General features: G+C 52.9%; 1 protein-coding gene across 4 annotated transcripts; it reads right to left on the reverse strand.

Annotated features, from left to right (window-relative positions):
- Nucleotides 1-377: 377 nt before the first annotated feature.
- GRPEL1 (GrpE like 1, mitochondrial) lies at nucleotides 378-9,132 on the reverse strand. 4 transcript variants are annotated; one of them, XM_042985065.1, is made up of 5 exons: nucleotides 8,395-8,639; nucleotides 7,940-8,162; nucleotides 6,179-6,341; nucleotides 4,840-4,921; nucleotides 378-2,033 (listed from the first exon to the last, which is right to left on the reverse strand). In XM_042985065.1, exons 3-5 carry the CDS (start codon nucleotides 6,311-6,313, stop codon nucleotides 1,687-1,689), a joined length of 564 nt encoding a protein of 187 aa, XP_042840999.1. In that variant the 5' UTR covers nucleotides 6,314-6,341; nucleotides 7,940-8,162; nucleotides 8,395-8,639; the 3' UTR covers nucleotides 378-1,686. The 4 variants fall into 4 exon arrangements, with proteins under 4 accessions (XP_042840999.1, XP_042840995.1, XP_042840997.1 ...); XM_042985061.1 differs by lacking the exons at nucleotides 7,940-8,162; nucleotides 8,395-8,639 and adding an exon at nucleotides 8,868-9,132; XM_042985063.1 differs by lacking the exon at nucleotides 7,940-8,162.
- Between the last annotated feature and the right edge of the window lie 2,883 nt (nucleotides 9,133-12,015).

Below are 12,015 nucleotides of genomic sequence, written 5' to 3' on the forward strand. Positions count from 1 at the left end.
CAGGAGAACGCAGTTACCGATCTGATTTCCAGTGTAAACAGGCATGTAATTAAGTGTGTCCCCATTGGCGGCGACACTGTGGTGATGCGCAGTCCAGCCGTCCACCTCTCGCCCTCAGCTCTCAGCAGCGGCAGCTCCAGCTCCAGTCGACAAGGGAGGGGGCTGCACCCGTTTGCAGAAATTCGTTTGAGAGTCACTTAGGCCGCTTTGGTTTTACAGAGGAGTTCCAGGAAGGTGACCCGAGATGTTCCCAGCTACACAGACTAAAGGGCAGAGCTGTGACCCCAGCTGGGTTTTCTCAGCGCACTACACTGACTGCAGTTCTGGGGCAAGTTTTTGACCAAGTAATTTAAGAGTGCTTAAAGGAAAAGAGAATGTTTTGAAGTGGTATAAATTAAAATTTTAATTATGGGAATATTACCTACATCTTTCAAAATTACAAGCAAAATAAATTGCCCCACCTTTATATGCAGTAAATGAATTTAAGTGTTGACCTGACTCCTACAAATAGCTCCTGGAAGCAAAGGCCGTGGAAGGTTGGATTCTCTCTGGTTTGTAACGTCACTCGCTCCACTTTTCTCTCCAGGCGAATGAGGAATGGAGGGGAGGTGTTCTGCTGCAGCTCCTGTGTGTCTGCGGTCCCCTTCCCGGTCCCCTTCCCAGGTCTGTGGGTGGAGACATCTGCCCCCAGCAGAGGCCCAGTTACATGCCAGCCTGTGGCTGCACCAGAGGGAAGCTGACCTGTGTGCGGACGTGGGCCAAGTACACGGCCTTGGGATTTGAGCAGAGAATGGGAAGACTAAGTCACACTTAGTAGGTGGATCCCCTCCACCAAAGTACACAAAACAGTTATCAGAAAGTAGGAAAATAAAACATATTAGGGCTTTAATCCTCTTAAATAAAATTTAAAAATTAAACATTAACATTTCAAATATACCAAGCATGCAGCTGTCAGATTCTGAGAAAGTCCACCTTACTAGGGAAAATAACCTCCAGGCCATCAGTAACCAGCTAATATAGATCTGGACATTTCTACAAATAGATGAAAGAAACAGGGCAAAAGTGACCGATTTTGTCAAATTCAGTTACCGGCAAAATAAGGCGGTGAGGGCTGTTCAGGTGCTCGTGCTCACTTCCCGTCTCCGGAGAAAAGCCGGAGGCCGCTCACGGCAGCTAGACGGTAACCGACTATAAACGAGCCCACGTACTCCAGCAAGGGCATCGTGGAACCGTTCCGAGCAGGAACGTGCGTAAACCCTCGCCTTCCCTTCACTGGATGGAGGCAGCGGGCTGAGCACAGGGGGCAGCGTGCGCCACAGGGCAGCCGGGTGGCCAGCGTGGTTCCTGAAGACACGTACTTGGCTTACGACACGTGGACATCGCCAGGCCGTGAGCAGATCGAGCTCGTGTCATCCGTGACACTAGGCTCCCGTAGCGGCCGCTGGCCTGTTCCGTAAGCATGTGGGGCTATTAAAGGTGTATTAAAAATCAACGAACAGACTCCCGAATTAGAATAGAGGTCATTCGCACATCCGTGCAACCGGCTGAATTCTCTGTTTAGCCGCCGGTTACTACAGTTTTCCAACAAGATTTGGGAAAGGGTCAAAAGTAGAGAAGAGATGAGCCAACCTTTCAGGAGTTACGGCAAACGATCTCACAGGACCCAGGGCAGCCCTGCGGCGGCCGCTACGCCGCCTTCACCACCCCCACCAGGGCGGGCCGCAGGGTGCGCCCGTGTAGCTTGTAACCCACTTTGCTGACCAGCGCCACCGTGCCCGGCTCCTTCCCCTCCACCGGCGTGTGGAACAAGGCCTCGTGCTCATAGGGGTCAAACTTGGCCCCCACGGGGTCCAGCCGGAGCAGGCCGTGCTTCGTGAACACCTTCTGGATCTGGAGCTCCGTCATCACAAGCCCCTCGTACAGGTTCTTCAGGTGCGGGTTGTCGTCTTTAACCTCCTCCTTCGGGACACTCTGCGTCGCCTTCTCCAAGATGTCTGCGACCTCCAGCAGGTCCTTACAGAAGCCCTGGATACCTAGATGAGGTGGAAAGACCTCGTCATCTGCATTCCCCGCCCACTGCTGCACAAGCTATTGAACGGTAGCCTTGCAAACCGTTCACCTGTCCTCGAATGTTCGTGGTATGTTTAGGGGGAAAAAAAACCCCACCCCACAAAAACCAAAAACCTTTTCTGGGTTCGGACCAGAGCTAACCGGGCACGAAGGCAAACAGCTAACGACATGCAGAACCGCCCCCCCCCCCCCCCCCCCCCCCCCCCCGCAGTGCTGCCCGGGCTGAGAAACCCCGCGCTCGCACACATCACCCCGCGGACGTCACCGCTACTGCCCGCAAACCGCAGGCCGAGTGGGGCGGGGGCGGCTGCGCTGGGTCAAAGTCCCCCAGACGCACCCGGGCCTTAACCTCACGTCACCTAACAGAAAAAACAACACAGGAGAAAAGGCACGCAAAATCCGAGGCGGTGTATCCCAGCGGGGGCTGTGCGGTTTCAGGACGTGTCAGATGCTGAGCGAAGCTGGGGGTGAGCGGAGCACTCGAATGGGGACCTCCCACCCCCCACGGCTCTGACGGGGCACGACGCGGCATCCCGTGCCTGGCTCTGCAGGAGGCAACACCTGTGTATGACTTCCTGTCACTTTCCCTCCTGCTTTGAAATGGAATTTAGGGGCGCCCGGGTGGCTCTGTCGGTTAGGTGTCCTGACTCTTGATTTCAGCTCAGGGTTTGGTCTCACGGTTTGTGAGATTGAGCGCCGCATCGGGGCTGTGCTGACAGTCAAGAGCCTGCTTAGAATCCTCTCTCCCCCTTGCTCTCTGCCCCTCCCACCCCCTCGTGTACGCATTCGCTCTCAAACTCTTAATAAATAAGTAAAATGGAATTTAAAAATTCCTACCTAATAAAAACACGTGCGTCTATCGTGGATTAAGCTTGTGCCCTTCTTGGGGAACTGCCTGCCCTCACGGACTGGACGGTCCGAGAGACCGGCACCAGGTAATCCCACAGGTGACAAGTACAATTACAGGCCACACCCCCACGGAGGAGCGTTCCAGGGCCCTGAGGAAAGATCCCACTAAGGGGCTACATTTAGACTGGAGAGTCAGGGGAGAGGTCTGTGAGCCAAGGCCTGAAGTTATCCAAACATCCGAGGACTGAAGAGCGGCCACTCTACAGGGAAGAGGCGGGCCCAGAGTAGAGGAAGGTTCCAGATGGGTTAGCAGAATGGGTGGACATGTGTCCCAGCTGCACAGGCCCGCTTCGGTCTCAGCTGCAGACCACCCCAATAAGGCAAACGTCTCAAAAAAGAGAATCAAATGAATGTTGTGGTTTCTCAGAGCAAATCAAATTATGTTTATGCTGTAATCTATAAGTGTAAAATAGCATTATATATAGAAAAACAGCATACCTTAAATAATATTTTTTCCCCAAAACCGCTAACCATCATTTGAGCTTTTGGCGGGTTGTAACCATAGGCCATAACAAACGTAACAATAAAAAGGTGGAAACGTTGTGAGAATTACCAAATGTGGCACAGAGACGTGAAGTGGCAGATGCTGTTGGAAAAATGACTTGCTCAACATAGGGCTGCCACAAACCTTCAATCTGCAAAAAACTGCATTATCTGCGAGGCGTAGTAAAGCGAGGTATGCCTGTGTTTTAAAATCCCTTTGGCCCGGACCAGGGCGCAGGCGGCAGAGGGAAGCGGACGGATGAGAGACCAGCCGTTCACCACTCAGGGGACGGGATGCGCGTGGGGACAAGGGACAGGAAAGGGTGACTTCAGATTACTGATCTAAATAATAAGCCCTAGGATGGATAACAGAATCACCTACTAAAATGAGAAAGAAGAGCACAGATAGAGGGAAAATTAAAATACCTGTGAGACATCCAGGCAAAGACGGGGAGCACACACAGGACACACAGGAGTAGAACTCAGAAGAAATGTGTGAGCCACAAAGAACCTGTGCGTGATGCCTTTCAGACCCACTGGAGGGCGAGTCTCCTGGGGAGCACGACGACAGGAGGGGAGGCCTAGCCCCAATCCCTGAAGGACCCAGGCATTTGAAGGCCAGGCAGGTAAGAAGTCAACGAACGGCATTACCACCAAAAGGAATAAAAAATACTTTGAGAAGAGACCTGCTATCTGTTCAGTGTGGCAGCACGAGACCTGGATGTTGGTGTCCACTTGACTGTGTACCTACAGTGTGTCCCCGGGCAAAGGATTTAATGTCTCACTGTGAGCCCGAGGTGGTTCTAGAATGTGGGAGAATGATGCCTGCCTGCCTGCCTGCCGGTTCCGTAAAAAGAGTTGAGCGAGTACTCAAATTGTAGCCTTCTGTTCAACGGACACCACCACCGTTTACTGGCTCCGTGACGCGTGGAGAGTCATTTAAGCCCCAATGACCTCGAGTGTAAAATGGGAAGGACAGTAACACGAGCACGTAAATGCTGACGATGCAGACAGCTTAGATCTTTCTAATGGGTTACTGCCGAAGTAGCTAAAGAAAGATCATCAGGCAGGCCGACCTGCTGGAATTATCCGCAGGCTCAGACAACCTCAGGCTAACCGAGGTCTGCACGCAGTAGGGCAGTGAGCACACTCCTTACTGGAGGGATCACACCTAGAATTCTAGCGCGAGTCACAACCGTGACTTTTGCTCCTTGCAACTTTACTGCTGACCCATTTCGACTAGAGAGAATGCACCCAGCAGCCTCTTCACTGCCTCACCCTGGCGGACTCTGCTGTCTGATACCCACAGACGCACTCCGCCCACCTTCCCTACCTCACAGTTCTCTAGGATGGATACCACATGGTGTTTAAAGTTACCATATAATTTTGCCTCTTCCACCAATTTTTGGCTCCTCTGTCGCAAATTCTCAGTATCTGCCAAAGCTCGCTTATATTTTTCCTAAAAAAAGAAAAAAACAGGGAATTTACATGAATGAATCATGGAACAAATTCACGAGAGCAAATGTGACACGAGCAAATTCCAAGTCAAAACACAGATAACATTTATCACGTTTGGGATTTTAGACCACAGGCAGTGCAGCTTAATACGCAGAAGTAAGTTACACCTGTGTCCTTATTTGCACTGCGTGGAGAGGAAAATGTCAAGGTGCCTCGCATGTATACTGCCCCCGTGTGCACAGCTGGGAGAGGGCGAGGAAAAACATCGACTTTCTCGTGGCTCTGACGGTTTCATCACCCATCAAGGAAGGACCACTCACTTCCTCGGCACAACTTCCAAGCTCAGGGGATCCTAGAAGGCTGGTGGGGGCTGACGCACCCAGTTTCCACACCTGGAGGGGTTGAGGAGAACCACAGCCCACCGAGGAGATAAAACCCCGTCTGCGAACCTTCGATACTTTGAACGTTGCCCGGACGTGGCTCCATCCCAACGTTTGCTGGGTAGCGATCGCTGAACACTGGCGCCCTGTTCGCTTCTCCAATTTCCCCGTCATCGCGCTCATCTACTGAGCGCTCCTGCTTTAACGTGGGCTCAGTTACTCCGGGGCCTCTACCCTCACCTGTCTTCCGTCTGCAGGCGGTTCTAGTGCCGTGGTTAAGAAGCCGGCTCTGGAGGCTCCGACCTTGGCTCTGCCACTCTGTAGCTAAGCGACCTGGGGAACTTCACCTAACCTTTCTTGGCCTCAGTTTCCCCATCTGTAACCGGGGATCTAACGGTTGGCTCACAGGGTGTTGTGAGGATTAATATACACAAGGTGGTAAGAACAGAGCCAGTATACAGTGTTTGATATCATCATTTGCAAATCCTTAAAGGCCCAGATTTGTGCCACCTATGCCTCTTCATGTGAAGTAACAATCAGTCCTTCTAACTAGTTCACGAAACTCCCTCCCTCCCTGGAAGAGCACAACCACCACACCTCTGGCCCCAGCCCTGGTCTTCCCCTGAGACCCAGCTCAAGTGCCAAAGTGAGTGTTCCTCACCTGTAAAGACCACCTCAAGTCTTAATTCAGTATAATCTATGCGGCGCGTGAAGATGATTCTCCTGCCAGAACCAGAGCCACACAGGATTTGGGTTCTAGTCCCTTCTTCAGCAAGAAGCTGCTATAGGTCCCAACGGGAGAATGACCAAACTTATCCAAAGAACCTCGCCTGCAGTCCGACAGACCACACTCCCCACGAGAGCCTGCGCCACCTTACCACGGTCTCCTTCAGCTGCTCTTCTAGCTTGGCCTTCTCGTCCAGGAGTATCTTCTCTGTAGAGGGAGTATCTGTCTTCTGTTCATTCTGACCCACGTCCTCTTCCAGGTTCTGGCCACTGTTCTTCTGTCTCATAGCCGTGCACAACAGCCGAGGAGAGGATCTAAGATAAGTCCACAACGCTATGAATTAAGACTGTGGGTTTTCTGCTTAAAAGTCAGATGTGTGAGGGGCAACTGGATGGTTTGGTTGGTTAAGTGCCCAACTCTCGATTTCGGCTCAGGTCATGATCTCACTGTTCGTGAAATCGAGCTCTGCGCTCAAGAGTGCAAAGCCTGCTTGGGATTCTCCCTCTCCACTCTGCCCTCACTTGCTTGCACATGTGCACACACACCCTCTCTCAAAATAGAAACATTTTAAAAAGGTATCTACAGACAAGGTACTATAATTTTGGGTTTAAACATGATAAAAGAAGAACCATGTGCTCCGGAAGGCTCAGAGTAGAATGTTTCTATCTTTGGGGAAATGGAAGACCGTGAAAGGCTTTGTGCAGAGGGGCTCTAAAGGACAGGTAAGAGTTACACATAAGGAGTCTGGATTGGAGGTAGGAGAGCAGAGGGATATACAGGGGGAAACAAAGAGCTCTGAAACGAATACTGGAAGTGACTTTAGATCTTATCCAATCTGACCCCCACAGGAAAAAGGTTAAGTCATAAACCCAAGGTCACGAAGTTTTTAACGAATGACAGAATGGTCTTAAAACTCAGATTTCTTCCCAAATTTTGCAACACAGATTTCTCTTAAGAGCTGCTCTTAATTGTGCCGCAGTTCAATCTGAAAATGAACTCTAGTCAGTTTTCTTCCCAGATTAACTGCCTCAGTGAACCGGAGAGCTGTCAGTACGCGGAACACACGTACAAGGATGTTTCCGGCGGCACAGCAACAGGCTGGGTGGGAACAGAGCGCTCGTCAGAGGGGACATCGTTGGATCAACTGGTGCTTCCACAACATGGACTCCCCCGCAGCCACCAAAAACAACGTCCGGCTCTCTTCTCTGGGACACGCTACAGCTGTACTGTGCGGTAACAGATGCAACGTAGAGAAACCGGCAAAACGTGACGCCCTTTCTAAGGACGAACCGGAAATTCTGTGTATATACCTGTGTCTCAGGCCCTGAGAAGAACGGAAGGACCCACAGTTACTAGGGGGAGGACCGCACTAACCTTTCTTTCGTGTTTTATTTTTGTGATTTAAAACCGCTCAGAACCTAAACACTCAGTGTGCTGTTGTGAGGCCGGTCTTATTTTTCCGTTGCGCTGATTCCTGGGTGGGAAAGTCGCGGTCATTCTGCAGTCCCGCTCTGCTCCGCAGTCCCGATTCCTGTGGCTCAGCCCACACAGGGTCGGGGAGCAGCGTGGCAGGGGAACGACAGGGAAGAGCCCGTGCCCATCCGGTTCTCCAGAGAGCGAGACTGAGCCTCATGGAGCTTAGTTGCTCTTACAGCCATGACGGCTACCCAGCTCTCACCCCCACCCCCTGTGAGCCTCTTTCCACAAAAGTAGTTCAAGGACAGCAATTAATTCTACCTTCTGATCGCCTTCCTGGCCATGAATTTAGATACAAAACCACAAACTACTTGAGCAAAAAAAAAGAAAAGAAAAAGAAAAAAAGAAAGGCCGTTTTACTCAGGCAATCCAGGTGGGTCCCCGCTCTCTGTTCCCCTGTTTTGTTTTACATAATTTATCAGGCTGGCAATCACACCTTCATCCCCTTTCCTTGTAGGTAATCTTCGCCCCACTCGCGGGGCTTCCCATCCACGTGCAAAAGCTCCTCCGAGGAAAAGTGCAGGTCCTGCTCTGCCCAGTCTCCACTTGGCCCAGAGCAGCTCCTCTGGCAAATGACTTGGTTCTGAGCAGTTCCTACGGCAAAGATGCTAACTACTTCCCAAACTAACTTAGGAGGTAGGACTTTGAAGAAACAGCAGCTGCAGGATGAGAAGAAGAGAAAACAGGGCCCGCGGGGTGGCTCAGTCATTTCATCTCCCCACTCCTGATTTCCGCTCAGGTCATGATCTCACGGTTGGTAGGATCGAGCCCCGCCTCCGGATCTGCAAGGATCCAGCTCGTGATTCTCTCTGCACCTCCCCCGCTCGCGCTCTCTCTCCAAGTAAATACACATAAAAGGAAAAAAAACAATAATGAACTAGGCGAGCGCACCGACTCTTGAGGCCTTCCCTGCGGAGTCACTGCACTTGTCTGAATACATTCCTCGCTCCACGACGGCGCGGGCTTCGAGGCACTCCGGACCTGAGACTCCGGAAAAGGCGGAGGTGGAGAAGGAATTCGGGGCCGAGTGGAAAAAGCCCGGGAACCGCCACCAAACTCCCCGAGCGCCCCCGTGGGCCCGGCCTGGCGCTGCCCGGGCACGCACGCCCGATAACTGCTAGCGACCCGGCCTCCGGCGCGGGGCCAGAGCCGGGGCCGCGAGTGCTGGGGATCGGCGCCGGAAGCCGGGCCGAGGCGAAGGCCCTGCGCGGCTGGTCCGCGCGCCGCGTCGGCGAACCGCGGGCCCAGCGCGCCCAGCTCCCGGGCCAGAGCCGGGCAGGGCCGGCGGCGCGGTCCCGGCCCGAGTAGGAGCGGCACTGGGGACCACGCCCCTCCTCAGCCACCCGCAGCAGGGCGCCCCTTACCTAAGAGACAGCGCCAAAGCCGGGAGGCTACGCCGCGCCACCCTCACGCACCGAGCCGCCATGACTGCCGCCGCCGCCGCCGCCGTCACTGCGCACGCACCAGGCGGGCGTAGAGGCCGCTGGCCCGCCCCCTCGGAGGCCTGGCCACTCGCGTAGATTCTGTGCCTGCTTCCCCGCCCAACTACTTCCCTGCAGCCAGTCCGTAACCGCTTCTCCCCTGATGGACATAAAATATTAACCAATAATTGTGGGTCATTGCTGAGCGCTCTCTCGCGCTTCAGCTTCCCCTCTCGGTGGGCGGGGTCTTAGGCTTTACGGAGCCGCAGAAGGTGAGGAGGTGAAAGGTGAAGGGAACTGTGGGAGGAGACGCTCGCGGGAGGGGCGTGGTCCAGGGCAGAGCCAATGGGGAAAAGGCTTCGGGGGGCGGGGCTCCGGAAGTGCACTGCTCAAGCCCAAGAGACTTGCAACCGGCGAGCCCTATTGCGCTTCCGCTGCCCTTCGTCCTGGGGGCGGGGGCGGGTGCCGCGCGGTGCGGGTCTCCGGAGTGTCAGGCGTTCGTTACGCGCACGTCACCTGAGGGCCGGGGCGCAGTCTGTGCACCTGCGGGGACGTGAGGGCCGCCGTAAACCCGCCGTTTGCGGACTCGTGGTGGGGATGGCGGGCAGGACCGGGGGCGGGCTGGTGGGCACTCTCAGTCCCGGACACCTGGTGGGGCGGGTGCCGGAACCTGAGAGGCGGATGTGACAGCGTTACCGTGTGGACGGTGGAGGACGGAGATACGCGTGTATGTTGCTTTTCTTTGCACCTTCGCTTTCTTCGGGACGAAACACAAATTATAACAATAAGAACGGCACCTAGGAATACCTTGGGGACTCCGCTAAAGCTCATATATCCAAACGTTGTCATTAGCCTGACAAAGGCCATTGGTACTTTATCACATGCCCTGAAGTGGAGGTGCGGCTTTTCTTACACCCCTTGGCTGCTGTCCCTCCAGCGAGGGGCCCCCAGGAGCCCTGGCTCAGCTCCTGCTCCTGCACTCCTGGCTCGCAGTCCTGTCTGCCAAGAGGGGAGGCCGGAGCCTGCGGGGAGGCTGGAGCCTGCAGGCACCCCGTAAGTTGGAGGGCTGGCCCTGTGGTCTCCCGGGGGGTCCTCACACTTGTGAGGACCAAGCCTCTATTCTTTGCTCTGCCCGCGTTAGAAGCATTGGTAATGCTGAATGAATGTGTGCGCTGTGCCCGAGCCTGTGACACCTGCAGGGAGAGGCAAACAGCCAAATTCAGAATGTGTGCTGTTCTATGGAAAAAGGACCCAGTTTATTAATTAATTAAAGGGCTGGAGGGGGAAAAAGGAAGTAGGACTGTTGAGAATAAAAGCTTAAAAGCATAATTAAATGGATGTGTGGACCTTATTTGGATCATCCTAGAGCAAAGGAACTATACATGTCTTTTTTATAGTTGGTTTGTTCTGAGCCTGGGTGGCTCAAGTCAGTTAAGCATCCGACTTTGGCCCAGGTCATGATTGCCTGGTTTGTGGGTTTGAGCCCCGTGTCAGGCTCTGTGCTGACAGCTCAGTGCCTGGACCCTGCTTCAGATTCTGTGTCTCCCTCTCTCTGCCCCCTCCCCTGATTGCACTCTGTCTCTCTCTCAAAAAAAAGTAAACATTAAAAAAAAAAATTTTTTTTTTTAAGTAAAAAAGACCTGTATGACACGAGGTGGGGGAGTTTGAGTATAAACAGCATCAGATGATACTAAGGAGTTATTGACACTTTTGTTAGGGAGATGTAATGGCCCGATGGTTAGGTAAAAATGTCCCAATTGTTTGGAAATGCAAACAGAAGCATCTGCAGTATATTGCCACAGTGTTTGGAATTTGCTTTATAAATACTCTTGTAAGGAAATCATGAGGATAGGAGAAACTCAGTGGCAAAATGTCGATAATGGTTAAAGCTGGGTGGTGAACACCGTCCGAGTTATGACTATTTTGTGTATTTGAGATTTTCTGTGATAAAATGTAAAATGGTCATGTGCTATTTCTCCCTGGCTGTGACATTGGGCAAGCCACTTACTTGGTCTTGGCCTTGATCCTTGATCTGCTCACCTATAAAACTGGGATCGTATCATTTATTGTGAAGTTTAAAAGAGATACAAATAGTCATTTCCTAACTTTTTCAAACTCAGAAGAAATCAAAGGGGTGTCCTAAATAGCTTGTATCGCGCGGCATGCGGGCAACCAGCAGAGAGTTATAGCCACTGTGTCCCGAGACAGAGACAAGCACAGGTTGTCGCGGGGGCGATGCCCCACCGGAGACCCGGCCACCAGTTGGTCAAGGCCCGCCAGGAAGCCATGCCCTCTCCATCTGTATCCTGCCCCTTGGAATTTCCCTGAGCAGCAGTCTGCCTGTGCTGCCACCTCGTGGCCACATTGGGAACTGCTCCAAAGGGAGCTTGGGTCACGCCTGGGAAGATGTCAGTTGGCCACTGCTCTTGAGATCCTGCCGAGGTAGTTCCCCCAGATCTTCAGTGCAAGTCCTCTCCATGGAGACGAAGCTGCTTGTATGGGAAGACTCTTGGGTCAGCCTGCAAAACACACTTTTAGCAAAGGTCATGGGTGGCCGGGACAGCGATGCGGGAAAAGCAAGCCATACCGTGGGCGTGGCGCCCCCAACAAAGATGGGATGACGGTTAAGAAGGCGTCCTCGGGAGAAGGTCTGGCAGACGGCCCAATAGCGTGTGGGCCATGGGTGTGATCCTCATAATAGTCGAGCGCCCGTGGGTGCCAGGCTCTGGGCAGATGTTCTTTTGGGTCAGCACACAATATGGTGAGGAGGACACGGAGCCCAGTCAGGTTAGGTGACCCGTTCAAGGTCACAGAGGCGGAAAAGGCAGAGCTTTTGCATAGTTTTCTCAACTTCGATATGACTGTCAGAGGCGAAGCCAGACCTGCATCCGTGTTGGCTGCCACAGCTGCATTGTTTTTGTTATTATTATTATCATTCTCATTTTATTATTGTCCCTGAGCAGGGACATGGATTTTCATCCTCTTATCCAACTCTGAAATGAGCCAATAAAAAAAAAATATGGTAACGGTGTGGTAGGCGGAATTCTAAAGATGGGCCCAAGATCCCCACCCTACGGTTATCCAATCCGAC

This window comes from Panthera tigris, chromosome B1 (assembly GCF_018350195.1).
Source record: "Panthera tigris isolate Pti1 chromosome B1, P.tigris_Pti1_mat1.1, whole genome shotgun sequence".
Taxonomy (NCBI): Eukaryota; Metazoa; Chordata; class Mammalia; order Carnivora; family Felidae; genus Panthera; species Panthera tigris.

Coding starts and splice junctions, on each gene's coding strand:
- GRPEL1 (XM_042985061.1), bottom strand. CDS start 8,929: ATGGCGGCTCGGTGCGTGAGGGTGGCGCGGCGTAGCCTCCCGGCTTTG. Junction 6,342..8,867: donor GCTTTGGCGCTGTCTCTTAG/GTAAGGGGCGCC, acceptor GACTTATCTTAG/ATCCTCTCCTCGGCTGTTGT. Junction 4,922..6,178: donor AGCAGCTGAAGGAGACCGTG/GTAAGGTGGCGC, acceptor TTCTTTTTTTAG/GAAAAATATAAGCGAGCTTT.